At 43.9% G+C, this 19,013-nt stretch overlaps 1 protein-coding gene across 3 annotated transcripts in view; it reads right to left on the reverse strand.

Annotated features, from left to right (window-relative positions):
• The window catches only part of LOC144146856 (uncharacterized), an 82,456-nt gene that overhangs the window by 22,005 nt on the left and 41,438 nt on the right, over nucleotides 1-19,013 (reverse strand). For 2 of the 3 annotated variants that reach the window (XM_077678815.1, XM_077678814.1), the window contains exon 2: nucleotides 9,260-9,508. In XM_077678815.1, coding sequence (XP_077534941.1) covers nucleotides 9,260-9,506 — 247 coding nt within the window. In that variant the 5' untranslated portion in view covers nucleotides 9,507-9,508. Of the gene's footprint in view, nucleotides 1-9,259; nucleotides 9,509-16,064; nucleotides 16,356-19,013 lie in introns of those variants that run through there. The other variant, XM_077678813.1, reaches the window with a different exon arrangement.

Here is a 19,013-nt window from a genome sequence, read left to right on the forward strand (position 1 = left end):
GAGCACCATGTACCTCGCGTTCCACCCACAGGTTCGTGGATCGAAACCGGGCGCCGCTAACTATTATTTTTTTATAGTGTAGGGGGAGGGGTGTGGACGGACAACAACGCCGTATGGAGGGACAAGGCGAGTGAATGAGATGCAGTCGCATCTAAAACCTATGCTGCAAGTTTCATTTCTCAAATATGCAGCAATCATCCTGGCGTATGCCAAACAAAGACTGATGACACTCTCGAATAAAAAAATACGTCGTTCTATGGTTATCGTTTCTTTACTTCAGAAGTATGTAAAGTGCTCTTATCTTTTACGAGTTCACCTTGAAGCTCTCGCGCGCATGTACCATGGATACAATCTGTGCTGTATCAAACGCAATTACAGCCACACCCAAGCCTTTAACTTAACGGCACTGCCTACAGCGGTAACAATATGAAAAGATCTTCTCAGCACATTTCTTTTCAATCACTCACCTCGCATTATTCTGCAACCAAATGTACCGGCATTATTTATCACAAAACTGCGTACTAGTACATGTTCGCATGTGTACTGGCGCCTTTGCGCTTTTTAAAGCAAAGCTTTTTACCTCTACCCCCAACGGGTTCTTTCGCGACCGTTGGTGTCATCAGGAAACTCCCGCAAACAAATAAAAGAATTTTTTTCACCGCCAGGAATCGAACCTGGAACTAACAGAGTAACAAAGCAAGAGCCCATAGTCTTACCGATTTAGCTACGAGCCCACGCGGAGACAGGCAAGACAAGTGGTGCACTGACCAAGCTCATCTACGGGTTCAACCACTACATTCTCGCTAAATGCTACGCGATAGCGATTAAACGAAGCTCACACCAACCCATGGTATCTCACTTATAGTACGCCAATGGGCCTGTGGGTTCCAGTGTTCGCGTAAAAAATCTCAGTTTCTTGTAGTCCGCCCTCACGCCAGACGATAACTCAAGGAACACATTCAAATAATCCTTGATAGCCATAGCCATCACTCCAAGCCCCAGCATCAAAATCCTGGGCCTACATCTTCAGATCAACACCATGAGTAACGTATCCTTGCAGTGCCTGAAACACAGCATCAATATGGTCGCCGCATCTTTCACCGAGATTGGCTGGCTAGCACAGAATGTCACTCCGCTGGATGTACTCCTGGGCTTTTGGCGACAAGAAATAAATATGCTCCCTTTGCTTAGAAATATGAACCCCTCAAACGACTAGGGTCGCCGACAAGCACACGCTCAAGCGCTCAACACCACCCTCTGTGGGGATCATGCAGTTATCTAAACAGACGCATTCCAACATCTAGGGCAGCAGTACGCCATCATCGTGGCTACCCCCAGAACCAACCTCCTTGCTTGTGCCTCACTCAAGACCGAAGACATGATGGCAGCAGAAGAGGCAGCCATCGCCTTGGCTCTCAACCAGGGGTTCGTAAGGTAGTCACCAATTCCCAATAAGCCTACCGGAACTAGCTGTCGGGTTTGGTGTCGCGATTTTCACTGCGCGTGCTAAAAAACCACTCCCCAAATGATTCCATTCAGGTCATCTGGACATCCGCTCACGCTTCCATGGAGGGCAAAGAATACGCCCCCTCCCCAAGCCTGCACTTGCACCCCCCGTGCTATGTAGCTGCACGAGGACAGTCACCCGCTTGTCTCGTTCAGGTACATTACCCAGGATTATCGCCTTTTGAGGCAGACCCTACCTTCACCTTACCCTGACCTTTCCATAAAACAATGAACTACCCTACGGCTCATACAATCCGGCTCCTTCCCACACCGGACGCGTCTTCAGTTAATGCACCCTAATCGCTACGACGCTGAATGTAAATTTTGCTCATAAGTAGGAACACTCCGCCACATAATCGGGGTGTGCGACTTTAGCCCTGAGCACCCCCCTCTCCTTCTGTCAACTACCGAACAAAAGCAATGGGAGATGCTGCTGTCCAGCCCCTCTCTGCCTACCCAACTTCAGCTGGTGGAGAGGGCACAGGCGACGCGTACTGAATATGGGCTACAGTGAAGAAGGAACCACTCCCCAGGACCGCACTCTGGGCCGTTCAAAAATCTGATTAGAATTTTTTCCTTTCTTCTCCTTCTCCTCCCCCTCTACCGTCTCCACCATCGATCTCACTGCCTCCGTCCGCGATGGCTTAGACAGAGAAGTGAGATCGCCTGACAGCTGGTTTGAGCTTTAATTTTATAAAAAAAGTTTCCACTCATGTGCTACACCAATACAACTCAACTAACCACCGTTCATGCATCATGCAATAATTTAACCTGAGTAAGAATATCACTTTGAAGCAATACAGGGTGTGGTTAAGTACATTTCACTTCTCTCTGGTTTCACGATTTGTAGAGCGACGTGAGTGAATTTATGTGATGTCGCATGGGTAATCGTTGTGGGTGCCGTTTACAGCTTTGCTTTCCAACCACATTCACAGAGTGGATTGGCGTCATTTTTTTACTTCCGTGCGGACTACCTTGTGCGCAGTGTACGTGATTATTGCGCCAATTGAGGCGCTTTTTCTAAATGAGCCGAATTTACCCAAAGAGAATTAAAAAAAAGCGAAAGTTTGTTGCCGGACCTGAATGCAACGCACTAAAAGGTATAATAAGCTATGTTTTACATGTCAGTTAGGGAATGTTTAGGGCCACAAAAAATAAAAAAATATGTGGTTAATTTAGCAATATTAGGAAGATAAGTTTAGATTGGCCTCGTAATTAATTTGAAACGTTCAAGTTGATGTGGCATTCTTATGAGGACGAGGACGTTATTTCTGTCATGCAAGCCGGTGCTGTTGAAATGAAAGAAGGATATTTCTGTTTTAATGCATTATTTAACATTACAAGCCATATGTACCTCCAATATTCAACTCACTGATATTCTTAGGGTCGTCGAAACAGGGATCTTCTGCAGCATTTTACATTGGATTGTTCCTTGGCGTCCACCTTTTAGGCTACCCCACACGAAACACCTACAGCTGTATGTTCGCGATGGACGCACCTACGCAAGACATAGGCTTATAAACCCAGGTTAGTAGGCAGTCATGAGGCTGTATTAGGCGAAATCCCAAATGAAACTTTTTGAGACTTGGTTTGCAAGAAACTGTCCATATGCAAAAATAAACAGACTGCACAGGGCCGGCATCACAAGGCGGAGACCCCTGCCAAGGGCCGGGCACTCAGTCCACTTCAAGACCCGCCGCGGTGGCTCAGTGGCTAAGGCGCTGTGTTCCTGAGCAAGAGGTCGCGGTTTCGATTTCCGGCCGCGGCGGCCGCTTTTCGGATGGAGAAGAAAAGCAAAAACACCCGTGTGTACGACATTTCGGTGCACGTTAAATATCCCCCGGTTGTCAAAATTACTCCTGAGCCCTGCAGCACGGTGCGCCTCATCGCGTGTGTTGTGGCGGCACGTTAAACCCTGCAATCAATCAATCAGTCCACTTCCATGCCAGCGTGACGTGAAATACCACGCTAAAGCAGAGCCAGCAATGACCGTTGGCGAAATAATTATGTGCTTTAGCTGTCCCCGTCTTAGCGCGTTTAAATTACAAGGCCATGCAATTTACGTGACCAAATCTAGTAGCACGGACACAGTGGTCCCCTAAGCATCTCGGTAAACTGATACAAGGAGCTGGTTCAAAGATAATACAGTAGTTTAAAATGGGCTTACAACATGAAGGGAATACAACATGAACTCACGTGCATGGTACTAGTGTCACCGATTAAAACGCGTACCAGGGTAATAGAGTCATTATTTCACCCAGTGATATCGCAACCTTTAACTCCAGTGCCCCGGAGTGCATAGCCGGAACTGTGCTTTCATAGCTAATAAAAATTCGCCCGGAAAACAGTTGATGCTGAAAGAAGTTGTAACTCAAATCCTTAAGATTACCAAGTTAACCACGTCAAAATCATTCAGCTTTGGAGTTTTACACGTTAGTTAGAACAGTGTCCTCCGGTTTTTGTGAATAAAACCTCCTCTTTGTGAAGCATCTGAAAGTGAATAGTTCCAGATAGTGGCAGCTGTGCAGCATACCGACTACTACCGACCACTGGGAACAAAAAGTTCTTTCAGCACCTAATTGTGCTTACGTGCTTTGAAGGAGATGGCCTAGTTATTATCAAGGAACGTTTTACTGCGACATCGTGTTTGCGTCTGTTTTTTCGCTTTTGTTTCTTCATCTCTGCGCGCGAATGACTTCTACGGGCAGGCCGGCCGCACTTCACCCGACAGCGTCCCCACAGTGGAAGCTCTGTGTGGTGGCCGTGCAGCTGTTTTACTTAGGCACTGTCACGTTCACCTGGCACGCCACACTCACCATGTTCACCATGTTCACCATTGTTCCCGATCTGAGAGGGTGCCGAGAGGTAACGCCCTCGGCTACAGCTATGAAGACCCGGGTTCAAATCTTAAACACACGAAACGGACTTTTAATAGTAAAGGCGTTCTTGGTCCATGCTTTCATGTGGCGAGGGGTTGGAACGCGGGCGCAGCAAGTTGAATAAGGCACACCCAAGCAACAAGGAGGGCAAGCGCCAAGCAGAGCTTCAGCTTATAGGGGAGCAGGAGCCTAGCGCAGGTGGGCGAAATAGCAATACAATAAGGGAAAGTCAGGCAACTTCGTTGTTAACATCAGCGATTGCGACGTTATGGCAGTTAAGCTGGGCATGTTTCTTTTTATTTTCTTTTTGTGGCGGTGACATTTGTCTTGACACGGAGTTGAACGACAACCTCAATTTTCGCGTTTGTTGGAGCATACAAGAATTTCGCCTTAAACGACAGACCAAAATTAAAGGTAATTGTGTGATGGTGAGAAGCTAAGGGTAACATTTGTGAATGCTGCGCACATTGTATCCAGGCAGAATATTGCGCAATCTATGCTCGAGCGGCGCTTGACATTGGAATTTTCCAGATGTGTGCGCATGGGCGTTAGCAAAGGCGTGCTATGACGGGCGATAGCTGCGGACTGTTTTCTTGTTTACGCTGCAGGAATTCGAGAAACCGACGGGAGGGGGAAACGAGTAGTCAGCAAGCGTCCCGCAACGATCCGCTGTCAGCTTTGTTTACGCCGCAACCTGACGCATTACAAGCTGCGTGAGTGCTGTCCAACAGCTCAACATGAGCGCACAAAAATTGGGGCTAATCCAATTTGTGAAGGTGCAATCCTAGCAAAGCTATTGTTGTGATACAGAATTCGCACCAAAATTATGATGTGAACACGACTGAACGGGGCTGCCACTCAAGTGCACTGAACAAAACGGGACTGACGCAGTCCAATGAGCGCGTAGAAGAGAACAGTTTGTTCGCAATTTGCCAGTGAGCACACGTCTTAGCTATTTAACCTAATAAAGATTCTCATGAGTAGAAGTTTGTCCTAGCGAACAAACACGGAGCTGTCAGTTCACCTCTGGTTGAAGCCTATATTTACAGCATACTAGAATTCCACTTTTACTTCTTCTTTGTGAACTACCCAATTATGAATATAAATGAAACTCGACCTAATGATAGCGTTCTTTCAGAGGCCAATTGGCTTATATTGCCTGCGGATAGTTTCGTAAAACAAAAGTTATAGTCGCTTCCACAAGACAATTCGAGATAAAATTGCGTTTGCCTAAAGACGTATCCCCGACAGGACGAGAGTCGCCCGCGATAATACCCCCCTCCCTGGGGACGCTTTCGCGGGATGCATATGGTGGTGGGGCAAAACGATTTGCGGTAATAAGGCACTGAGTACCAGCAAACTGACAGGAGGCGTAAAAGCAATACTTTGTTCTGGCCTGAGAGAAGGTCGGGACTACGATAACGTTGAGACAGGTCAGTTGCTACGATGTGCCGGTGCTACAAAGCGAGGCAGGAATGGAAGGGAGACCAAAAGAAGGGCAATATATTATGCTAAATTAATCAAAAAACATGCGGCTTAAAACAATGAAGTCGCCAATTTTACTTGTTCTCCGTACTGTCGCAGAAGCAACCTACTCGTTAGTACCCCGGAGCAGGTGTTCTCCTCTGGGTCTATGTTCCGCAAGGCTGTTTTGTTGTTTTTTGCATATCCTGCTTGTGTAGCACTCGATAAAGTGAAATTGTGAAATGGCAGGTTGCTCAAATAAGTATAATTATCATGCATGGTGAGGCAACCTTTCTTAAAAATATCATATCATTCACTACAGATCTCCTCTAGGTTGATACAGCTTCGAAATTTCCGACGCCTTCCACAATCTAGTGATTGTCATATGCTTTGTCCAGTAAAAGCTTAACGATGTGAAAGCATATTCATGTAAAAATTTGTACCACAAAGTCTGATTTTCAAGTTCTACCAGCCGCGGTGGCTCAGGGGCTAAGGCGTTGCGCTGCTGAGCACGAGGTCGCGGGTTGGACTTCCGGCCGCGGCGGCAGCTTTTCTGATGGAGGAGAAAAGCAAAAACGCCCGTGTGTACGAGATTTCAGCGCACGTTAAAGATATCCACGTGGTCAAAATCGATCCGGAGCCCTCCACTACGGCGCGCCTTATCGCCAGCGCTGCGTCGGCTCGTTAGACCTCCCCCAATCAAATCGATTGACCCTCATTTGTGAAAAAGGACTTTATAGTTAGCCAGTCTGAACCATTCCTTCTATTTTCTCTCACAAGCATGAATAAAATTGTTATTGTTTTTTTTTGTTTTGCTGTTTTGCCGTTCTGAAAGTAGTCTACATAGATTACTCACTGATAACCCAAAACATCATGAATTATTATTTCGTAGATGACAAAATGCTTTTTTTTCTTTCTATGCTATAACCTGCTTCGCGTGCTTGTTCGACCTAGGGATGCAGTGGTGACTCCAAGATGTGTGCACGCTAACATATCAGTCTAAAAAGTCCCGCGGGTTACCATTATAGACCATAGGGCGCTGACTGAAAACGTTGTTTGCATGGGCTTTTGCTTCACATTCAACAATCGCGCCATCCACCTCGCACACAATGTTTAGAGCGAAAGCTTAATTATTGCCTCCAACATCCCATAAACACCTTAGAACCCGGGAAAAAAAACAGAAAACGAGTGTTTATTTGCTCATATGTTCCAAGTGCAGCGGCGCAGAGTCGGAAAGATGGGGAAAGAGTGAGGAAGCGTGCCGTCTGGCAATGATGCAAGGAGGCGCTGGATGAATCGAAGTTTACAGCGGGTTTGAGGATACAGCGTTTACTGCGCCGAGCAGCATCTCCATTTCGTCTTGTGTTGAAATTGTACGCGCATTCATGCGCGCTGTAGGCGCGAATCTTCGGTCGACAAACTTCATTTTCCCGTGTTAAAAAAGTGTAACGTTACACCTATATTTTGTGTCACCTCTCTGGCGTGTGCTGAAAAGCTCCTTTGTTTGCGCCTTCACACAATGGAATGACTGATGATTTTTTTGGTAGTCGGCATTCACGTGGATGGTCCAAAAAGCCACATGACATCAGCGGAGGTAACTGCGCTGTCGAGGAGTGAGGTTGTGTTCTGGCGCCATTTTTGGTCTGTCGCATTCCTGCACGTAGGGAATCCTAAATACATCTGCGAAGTTTAAAATTTGAAATAAGGGGATAGTTGCCCCAGCGCGGAAAAACGCGAGCAATCGAAACATTATGCAGGACTTAGTGAAAACATAATGTTGCTTGCGTGTGAAAACGATGGAAATATTAGGAGAATAATAAAATACAGAAAAACATGGCCCCTCGAGAGAACCCGGCCACAGCATAAAAATTACAAACCCTATCGGTTGTCCAGTGAGCTAACTAGGTGGCTGAGTTGCTCTTCATTTGAAGCTGCATCTGCTTGCATGTGTAACCAATGGTCACTTCTGAGTATTTGTGCCAAGTGGCCTGCCACAACTTTGCGGGAAGTGTCGATAACAGATCGTGTGGCCATGACCCAACAATGTTCCTCCTGTAATTGCTAGCTCTAGTGTGCTCGAGAAGAGAATGGCATCTTTAATTGTCTGTGCAGCAGAATTGTGGATGATGGGTTGTTGTAGAAACATGTTCTCTATGTGCAAAAAAATTTCAAATAGAAATGCCGAAGGTCTGGGCATGTTTGAATTTTTAAGCGTTTCAGTGCACGTATGTTACAACACGCGTTTCATTGCACCAAACATTCAATTAAAGAAAGAAACAGAGGGAAATAGAAAGAAAACAAGCTTTCTTTCGAATTCAAGAAGCAGATTTTTCAAATAAAACTTGTTTTTGTCATCGTACAATGAACAAGAGACCGAGAAATGCAAGCCCTTCATGCTTACCCAAGTGCCTTTGCATAAGCAAGCACACTCGAACAGTCCCTGCTTGCCAGCGTGTCTGCTTGCCAGCGTGATGCAGTTCTTGTGCACAAGGAGTTTTGCAATAGCTACTTGGGATTTCGTACGGCAATAGGAGAGTCGGTAAAACTCACGACCCAACACTAGAGCATCGCAACGGCGTGAACCATCGGACCCCATCAACTTGCCAAAAGGGGCATTCTACACCACATGCGGTTCACGCAGCCGAAGTTGTGTACGTGATTCGGCTCGTATGCGGGAAGGTATACATGGGGCATAAGGGCCGCTGTTTACCTAACCGCCTAAGGAAACGCAGCTGTCAATGAGGAGCAAAACATTCTCGCTACACCCGTTTCATCGTTTGGCTTGAGGAAAAAAAAAACACGCAAACTGCGGCGGAATCAAAATTAAGTAGGGAGTAGAAGCACAGAACAGATGGCAAGAGAACTGGTTAAGGCCTCAAAAATGCTGGAATCGCCCTTATTATATTATTAGCTATGGATTACTCTGTATGGAAGAGAATATGAATTTATAAGCTGGTATTTTGTTTCATACATGGGTGTACGTTTGCGTGCTGTGTAGTCGAGTATGTATTTTTGACCGCCTTTTTGGTGCCTTTGTTTTTTATCTGTGCCCGCAGGCTTTACCGTCTCATAATTTATGCGCAGCCTTTCCTAGAGATACGCAACCCCAATTAGCACAAAGACATGCTCGATAGAGCCTGATGCCAAGAGGTATTCTAGAAATGTTGATACTCTTCTGGCTGCCAGTTTTAATGTGAAATGGTTTCTCACTCTAATTTCCGCAGTTGGGTAATTGGAAAGTTCCATTCCTGTCCTGCAAAAAGAGTTCACCAACGTGCCGTACCGAATAGATCATTCTTTTGCAGACGGAACAACTTTCGCGGAATGCCTGACTTCCTTGATTCTGCAAATGGTTACATCTTAATACGTTGTTTAAGGCTAGTGTACAAAAAAGAACAGGAGTAGAGTACCTGAAAATGCCACAGATGCTGATGTGAGACTCAGCGGCCATGCTGCCTGCTGCCTGGTAATTCCTAATCCTTCGATAAAAATGAAGAAGAAAAGGCCGGTCGTCCGAAGCGTCAAGCCCGTGAGGAATGTGATGGCAATACAAGCGGCGCCTAAGAAGCGTTTGACTTCAGGTTCCGTTGGCCAGCAGAAGCGCTCTTTCTTTGCCGCTTCAGAGCTCGCTGTCTTCGTTTGTTGGTTTAATTCCATTTCTTGAGCAGAGCAAAAGAAATGACTACTGTTATGGACAATATTGCAACAAAGAAAACTGTCGGATGTGCCGAAGGTTTGTTATGTTTACAAAAAGCACAGAAAACTTTGTTTTCGTGTGTAAAAATTAGGTTACAAACATTCAAATGAATAAATACTGTTTCTAAGGCAGGAGCACATTTTACATACACACATACATACATAAGCATACAGGGACCAATAAAAGTTGAAAAATGGTAGGAAACGCAAGAAAACAAACTTCGAAGAAGGTAGCGACTATGATTGTTGCCGACGTTTCAGCTAGAGACTTGCCATCGTCAGGGCCCGACGAAGGCAAAACTCTTTCTGGCAAAAATCGCGGTCGCTGTTTTGTTCGAAGTTTTCTTCTCTTATATACATACAGCCATACATGCGGACGTATATACAAACAAGCATATATTTATTTATCCTTGCGTGTAATACCTACACGTGTAGCATTACACGGAACACTATGTATTTAGAGCTCATATGGCATACGCAGACGCTATAATCTAACCACACGTGAGGTCCTATATTTGCGTTGGTCCGCTATGTTTCTTGTCGGCTTGTCTACAATAATTTTTGTGAAGAGGTGACGGCGAACAGTGAATAAACTTTTCAGTCAGCCAATGCAACGCTAAGATTTAAAGGATGTCATTATTATTACGCAGCTTTTTTCGAGCAAACACACCTAAGTTAAAATAAATACCGTAGCAAGTCTAAATATCATCCCACTTTTTCTACTGTCGTGCCTCCCCCAACACACCGGCGCACGCGAGCGCGCATGCACGAACACACACCTATTTATATTAAAAATCAAGGTCTTGTTGGTTCGTTCAAGTTACAAAAGAGGATATACAGCAATGCCAACGAAAGCTGAACGGAATAGCTCTAATTCTGTTAACTGCGTGGTTGTAGGAATAACAGTAGTCGCAGAACCTAATAATCTGCGAATTATGAATACCTTATTTCGGAAACGGGAAAGCCGGAGGCGGACGTGGATAAGCCTGAATTAGCCTCGGGAGAGCACAGAGGTTTGAGATAGGTTGCAAAACAGTGGAAGTGGTGGACTGATATGCCTACTTAGGCCAAATAGTGACCCTGGATCCCAACCATCAGGCAGAGATAATTCGAAGGATGGGAATGGGGCGGAGTGCATTCGGCAGGCATTCTCAGATAATGAATGACAGCCAACTGTTGTTCCTGAAGAAGAAAGTGTATGACAGCTGCGTCTTACCGGTACTGACCTACAAGACAGAAACTTCGAGGCTCACTATTAGGGTTCAACTTAAATTGAGGACGATGCAGCGAGCAAGGGAACGGAAGATGATAGGTGTAAGATTAAGGGACAAGAAAAGAGCGGAGTGGGTCAGGGAACAAACGTGTGTTAAGGACACGTTTGCAGAAATTAAGAGAAAGAAATGAACGGGGACAGGGAATGTAATGCAAAGAAAAGATAACCCTTGACCATAATGGGTAACGGAGTGTGTTCCTAGAGATGGCAAGCATGACAGGGAGCGGTAGAAAGTTAGATGGGCGGATGAGATCAAGGCGATTGCGGGGATTAATTGGTCGCAGTTAGCACAGGACGGGAATAATTGAAGATCTACGGGAGATGTTTTTGCCCTGCAGTGGGCGTAGACAGGTTGATGACGATGATGACTCCCTTCATCGTTAAGACTAATATCTTAAGACCTAATGAGTTGATCTCTATGCGAACATATGCATAAATCTGGCGGGCCATCATTCTGAGTTTTAGTTTTTTATGTTTGTTTCGAAGCGCAGTGTCAGAATCGAGAAAACTTTCGCGGAAGCGAGCAAGCAAGGTCGCGCATGTGCACCGCGTCGGTTTCGATAGCAGGCGCCTTACACCCAGAGGGCGCAGGGAGCGTTTTCTGTTACGCGCTAGCGGAGTCAGATATATGGTGACCGCGAGTGTACACTATAGTAGGCGCAGGTAGGCAGGACTAGCGCTACTGTGTTGGGGTACACTTGCAAAGTTCCGCGTGCTCCAATTGGTATTTTCTGCAGTCATGGAGCCTACCAGCAAGCGTATTCGTTTTCACCCAGTAGTCGCTGTCTCCTATTCCAGCTGCAGGTTGGTGCTAGTTTCCCGTTGATGGCGTCTTAGTTTCTTGTTGGTCGTAATAAAGCCTTCTGGCAAACGTCCGAGAAACATGGCAGCTGCGGAATCTGCACACCAAAAATCACTAAATGGCCTTGAGGCGGCGATAAAATACATCCGTCTCGCTGAGTTAATACCGCAGTTATACTTTCGCGGTCGCGCAGACTTGTGCTCTGGAACCACTCGTCAGCGTCACGCACAGTAAGTAGATCTAGAGGCGGGGACTTAATATTCCGGACCACGTGAGTGCGTGGCAAAAGCCACCGATGCGCACACTGGAGGCTTGGCGCCTGTTGTCGAGACCGGCGTGGCGCGTATGCGCGTCCTTTTTTACTCGCCGCCACAGTGATTTTTTCGCTTCCTGAAGCGGTGCTGGGGCGGTCACCGAAGAACCACAAAGCGACGCCTTTGTAGCATTCGTTCCTCCCAGTTGCGCATTTTGGGCCAAATGTTGAGACGATTACGCCGGATTTGGTGCAAGTGCTACTCGCGTCTTGATAAAAACTTGCGCGGGATGTTTTGTGTTGTTTTTTGTTTGCTTTATCGTTTTTGCACGATGAGGCCAGCGGCTTGCTGGCGGCGTCGCCGAATGAAGTTTGTATCAAGGACAATCACAGGGTCTCCCACTATGGATGACGAAATGCTAGGATGACTACTTAGCATGTAATAAATAGAAAACGGTGGGGTAATATGTACCTTCCAATATCCCACTACTTGCAGTGTATTTTGGGTATTAGAAAAGAGCGCTTCTTGGCATGTGAATAAGAAGAATACCCCCTGGAAAGATGCACTTGTTTAAGCTTCAGAACTTCGATGGCATAAACAGATGCCATGTAAGTTCAAGACACCAACAAAGCGCCAATGAGTAAGAGCAATGCAAAAGCTACATATGACTTCTTAATAATCATCAGCGCTGCAGAAATATTCTAGCCTCTATTTGGACTCTTCCCCAGTTATTGGACTCGTATTGTAATCATTGGGAATATCTATAGCGGTCTGGCATGTGCATTTTACAATATTTACTCCTTGGATTCTGAGTCGTTCAATTTACGTAACCATAGCGGTAACCCCTATGACTACAATAGTACGTTAATTGACCATGCCCTTGCTAACGATGGTACTATTGCTTTAATGACATTACGCTTGCGTTTCTTGCTGGCAATTCGCCTATTTGCATTCCGTTTGAAAACAAGTTGTGAATAATGTGAAGTAGTATGGTAGTACGTCAAACACCAGGTTGATTACTCAACTTCATTACTTAATAAATTAGAGAGATTCCATTGGTTCCTGTGAAAAATAACGTTGATATTGAATGCTAGAATTCTACTTACTTTCGAATATTATAGTAAGCCAATGTTTTATAATTATGAAAACTCGCAGTTTTACACCGACATGCCCTGGGATGACAGCACGAAAAATATAATACACACCACAAGATTTGGTTCAGGGCACTAGGAATGCCTTTGCTTTTATAATAAGAAAGATAAATCGGGGGCCCTAATCATCCCTGATTTAGGAATCTGATAGTAATAATAAAAAAATGCGGGGCCATATCCACTAACGTGATACCTGGGGATGGGCGAAGCATGCAGTGTATAAGTGTATTCTTGGCACCTTGGCGTTTTTGCCAATCTAGATGAAATCGTTGGGGAGTAGAGGTATGCAGCTTGGCTGTAAAAGTCTCTTTTCTTTGAAGCACGAAGCTCTCTAGCGCGAGGCGGAAGCGAGCGCCACGGTGTTTTTCTGGTGCAGGTTACATTCTAGCGGGAGGCGTAGACTAGTTTCCCAGTGTTTGAGTACCGTGACTACATGAGACGAAGGTTATGATGACGGTAACAGGAGACGCCAAAAGCGCCAGACCTACGGGGTTACGCCACTAAAAATTAGAACTACGTGAATTATTCCGTATGGTAATAATTAAAGTTATAAAGCCCTGCATTAGGGAGCTGATCGAATCAAGAAAATATTTTAAGAACTTCTTTCGAAAGATAGGAGAGGAGGCCAAATAACTGTGTTCTGTAAATATTGCAGCGGCTTCATATGAACCAGTGTCAAACAGTGTGGCTTAACGGTAGTGAACCATGAGAATCTACAGCCATAGTTAAAATGCTTCATACAAAACAAGTTCTATGATACGCAGAGTTCAAGTAAAGATGTTTAAAGATAATATTAACATTCTCGGTTCCCACCTTCAGCATCTGTTTAACCCTCAGTAACGTAGGATCAGTAAAGTGGACCTTACTTTTAAGGACGGGGATTAATCAGAAGCCAACAGTCATAGTCTCTTATTGGTTTTTAGGAGCCAAAAACCCTATTAAAAATAATTCGCAATAGTCGTATAACAAAAGATAAGCCCGAGGGTTACTTTATAAGGGGTTTTAAAGCTGCACCTCTCAGGTTTCTCAATTCCGTCGTGTCTCATACTGTACTTTAAGAGAAATGAAATTCTACCTAAATATTTGTCTATAAAAGTTTCTAGGACCAATGTCTTACCGTACAATAGATCTAAAATTGCAGGAAAGTCGACAAAGGAAAATTCATGAGACTGTCCTTCTTAACCACGATATAGCCATATTTTTGTATTAAAGCAGGAAAAGACGTTTGACTGGCATTACCGTGTGAAACTAATGAGCGCACTAGCAAAACATATTTATGATAATTTTATTTTCATGGTAAGGGCCGGATGTGTCAAGTAGTTGTATATCAGATTACAGAAAGGCGCAATATTTAGAGATTTTATGTCGGATCCACATGGTTAGCTAGTACCGCACAGTCTGGTCTACTGGTCCATTCTGGTTATTTTACGTAACGACTTTCCATTTACTTTGAAATATTTACGGATACTACGCACGCTCTTACTCTCGCCTGCGAGACGATCGAAAATGTGCAACCTGAAAAAAAGCTATACTATAAGTGTTCAAACGTGCTTTACTACAAAGTAAATCATTCGTGAACTCAATAAAATCAAACATATTATTTTTAACTGAAGATGGCAATAATACGGCTCCATTTGCTTGTATATATCTTTAAATAGCAAATAAGTCGCACATGTAGCTTCTCACAAAGATTTGAATATCATCTTCGAAGCGTATAACCACTTTGTATCACAAATATAACATGTTTGTTCTAAGCAGGCCCGTGGGTTTCATGTTTGACTGCAAGCGGATGAATGCTGTGATTGCGGCATACTTCGCACAGTTTGTTTGGCTTTTGTGCGCAGTTATCTAAATCTTTTTTGTAGTTTTAGGAAGGTACGCATACTACATACCTGGAACGAAATACTCAATTGCAGAAGACGGGTCTAAGGATAATTATCTTTTCCTATATTATAGAACCAAACAGCCTTCTATTACACGTAACACAACTACTATCATTACCACGAAGCATAAGCTGAAAATTTCATAGTCAATTTTTAACATAAAACTACATAGGGATCTGTTTCTGTCCCGTGCATTGCTCTTCCCTGGAATAAGCAATATAGCTGCAACAAATAACCAATTTGAATTGCGGGTTGTTATAGTGAGTACAGACAAGGTATAATAGTATTTCTTTCGCCCAAACCTAGAATAGTATATGGAATTATACCAGAAATTTAACCAACTGCTCCCAAGCTTGCTCTTCATACACACTTTGGTGAGTCGTTACGAATGTTGGCCCGTTTTCTTTTTGTGTCGATATCTTATGATCGTGTTTCAGGTTACGTTTCGATGTGCTGTTTGAGTTTACTGTGAACATTTTTTTTGTTATCTGTGTGCGCAAGTAGGGCGTGTTTTCTATTGGACCCTGTACTCGATAAACGGCTATGGGGCCAAGCAACATTTTCGACAATTTTATAAGGTAGAATACAAGAAGAAACTGAAAAAAGAAAAAAACGGTCGTTCGGAAACCCGCACAAGCAGCGTGTAACACAACAGAGACAATATCGTCGAGAAACATGAACCTACAAAAGAGACCAGTGAGCTAGGTTGTTACAGTTGATAAAGAATAGCTGTCAGCCGAACAAACCGTGTATAATGCACAATAAAAGTTACTCTAGAAAAACAAAAGGGAGTAGTGGTTTAAACAATCTTGAAGCCTAATTATGGTAGCGAATAATTATATGGTTTGCTGTGTTACCTCTGAAGCACTCAAGCGGCTCATTTCGACCACGGGCTCTAAAGCTACAGTTTCTGCAAATATTCTTGAACTATGAACGATAAAATTACTACCATCTGGCCACCCAATAAATCATAAACTTTTTAGTCGAAAAAGCCACTCCTGAAAAATACCGTAATATGCTGCTCTTAGACTATCTTTGAATCAGGACATCGAGCGAAACATATTGATTGATATACATGTAGGCACAGTTTTAATAACGCAAGAAATATATACTAACAATATATAGGTTTATAAATGAGGCGGGCTGAAATGTTTACCGATATCACTTTCTCATCCCTCAATTGCTGCGCACTGCTGAATCATCACATGTGATAAAGGCCGGTACCTCGGGCACGCCTACTTTATGTGTCTTACTATTTATTTTACCCCTGAACTTACACCTCACTGGCATTATCATGTGCATCCGTTAGGCTATCTACTAATCAACAACTGCGGCAGGTTTCCTGCGGCATGGTCTAGAAGCACCGAGCTGCAGCTGTGGTGATATGTAACCGACCGTGGTCTGTACCGCCGGACAATGCACTTGGCATGCGCTCCATTTATGTTTGACGCGCGGTAGGCGCTAGTTGATGTCATGTGCAAAACGAACAGCATCTCATGGCAGCACAAGCAGGGGTTGGTCACAAAATGAGACCTGCTTCAAGAGCGGAGGGAAATAATTTACGGCTTGCTGGCGAGGCCACATGACTTGAAATGTCGTGCAGCCCCGAACGAAGTTCTGATAACGTGCGTTCCGGAAAAACTGCGGTCGCTTTGACAGGGCCGTGTAACTGAAGGCTCTAATATATATTACCAAAACCAACACAAGCACCAAAGAAACAGCTTGGTTTCTATGATGACGAAAATAAAGCACAAATTCTATTCATCTCTCATTGAACAAGCAGATGGAGATAGAAAAAAAATTTGGGACATTGGGAATGATGCCGTTGACCTGAAATTAAAACCATAAATACAGCTGGGTCTAGTATACCTGAATACAATACTCTTAATGACTATTTTACAAAAGTGGGCCCGGAGCTGGCCAAACAGATCATCATCATCATCGTTATCATTCATCAGCCTATCTACGCCCACTGCAGGGAAAATGCCTCTTGCATAGATCTCCAATTATCCCGGTCCTGTGCTAAATGCGGCAAATTTATTCCCGCGAACTTCTTGATCTCATCTGCCCACCTAACTTTCTGCCGCCCCCTGCAACGCTTGCGTTCTCTGGGGATCCACTCTGTTACAATTAATGACCAATGGTTATCTAGCCTTCGTATTACATGCCCTGCCCACACCCATTTCTTCTAAATGTTTACCAATATGTCCACCACTGCAAGCCACCACTGCACGCCATTTCAAAGAGTTACCTAATGAATGGTATTGTATTTCATGAAATCAACCGTAGTTCACGTGCTTCTGGCAAGAAAATCTACAGGGAAAGACAGGATTCTCTTCAAGTTATACAAAGGTAACATCGATATTCTCGCTCCTCATCTCCAGCATCTTTTGAGCCACTGGACAGAACGTGAATGTACCCTCATCAACTTAAAATCGCCAAACCAGTTCCTGTTTTCAAGGGAGGCGACAAACTGGAACCTCGCAGTTATAGACCCATTTTTGTTTTATTGTTATAAATGCATTATTCAGGAAAATTTACAGCAGCCATATTAGATGCGATGTATAGATGTAGGACATTATAGGCCCTAGTCAGCATGGGTTTACTCCGAAAATGTCTACATCTACAGTAGTACTCGTTTTCAGCCAAATTCTTAACACTGCTCTTCACTACAACCATATAGCCGTAGTAGTATATTTAGACAAAAGCGCCATTGGAAACAGCTGATCATACCCTAATTATTGAGTAAAATCCCCTACTGTGGGTTTAGAGGTAAGACGCATAAATTGTTTAAGTTAAATTAGGGACTTCATATCTGACCCGCAAACCGTGTTGTCCGGGGTACCACAGAGCTCAGTCTTGGGCCAGATTCTATTCTGCTTGTGCATAAACAATTTTTCATCAATTTTGAAACATTCACAGGCATTAAAGTACGCTGATGACACGGGTCTTATATTCACAGGCGAAACAATCAATGAAATTGAACCTAGAATAAATCCCGATCTCGGAAGTGTAGTAGCGTTGTTCAGCAACAATTATCACTCCCTCAATTTTGATAAAACCACATAGACCATTTTCCACTCAAGGATAAACAAATAAGGTTGCAACTGGTTTTCCATGTCTTTAAACAACAACCTTCAGCATGTCCCTTTGCACAAGTATCTGGGTACCATTTTCGAATCAGATGTGCACTGGAAGACGCAAATTCAGCACGTCTACTCCAAGCTGCCTGGGGATTTCATATCTTACTAAAAGCGCGCGAATGTTTTGATCTGGGCATACTCTGGATATTATAATTGCGTTTTGTTCATAGCCACCTCAGTTATTATCTGGAGTCCTGCTGCAGTACGTACACGACATCTCCGGAACCGGTTGCTATGCTGCAGAAGTTCGTTATAAGAATTACCAACTTTTCTAAATGTACAGAACGGACCAGACCTTTTTTCCAGTTCACACAAATACTGCTGGTTACCTTGGTGCACAAGCAAAAAATTGCGCGAACAATTTAAACCATAGTACATAACAACGATGCGTTGCCATCGAGTACATTTGTTAGCCCTAGAGGAAACACCTGAGCTGCAACTAATAACGAATTTAATCGGCAGGTGTGCTGTAATACCTACGGAGAAAGATGAATTCAGTTTAATGACGCCCATATGTGAAATTTCATACCTAATAACGTGAAAAAAAAACTTTTCTGTGGCTTTAAAACACTATTTGTAAAATTCGTATATATCATGATCATTACGTTTTTTTATGTTTGAATGTATAGATTATTACGACTGTGTATTGTTATTTGGTGATATGGTTTGTGACATGATACGTTATGGTTTGTTGTGTTATTGCACGCTATGATATCTTCCGTTAACTTCTTTTTTTTAACATGTACTTGTTGCTGTCTGCAAATATTGCGGATTTTACATTGGACCCGGTACTAGCCTATTGGCAATGGTCCAAACGCTGTATTCAATATTTCTGTAAATACGAGGTGAATAAACTGAAACTGAAACTGAAACGAAGACATTAGGAATGGCTTGCCTGGGTAGCATCCGTCATAGCACATGCCCAGAAAAGAGACGTCGAGTTAATAAGCTAATCAATCTTG

The sequence above is a fragment of the Haemaphysalis longicornis genome, unplaced genomic scaffold (assembly GCF_048455015.1).
Source record: "Haemaphysalis longicornis isolate Haplotype H1 unplaced genomic scaffold, Haemaphysalis longicornis Haplotype H1 scaffold_7, whole genome shotgun sequence".
NCBI lineage: Eukaryota > Metazoa > Arthropoda > Arachnida > Ixodida > Ixodidae > Haemaphysalis > Haemaphysalis longicornis.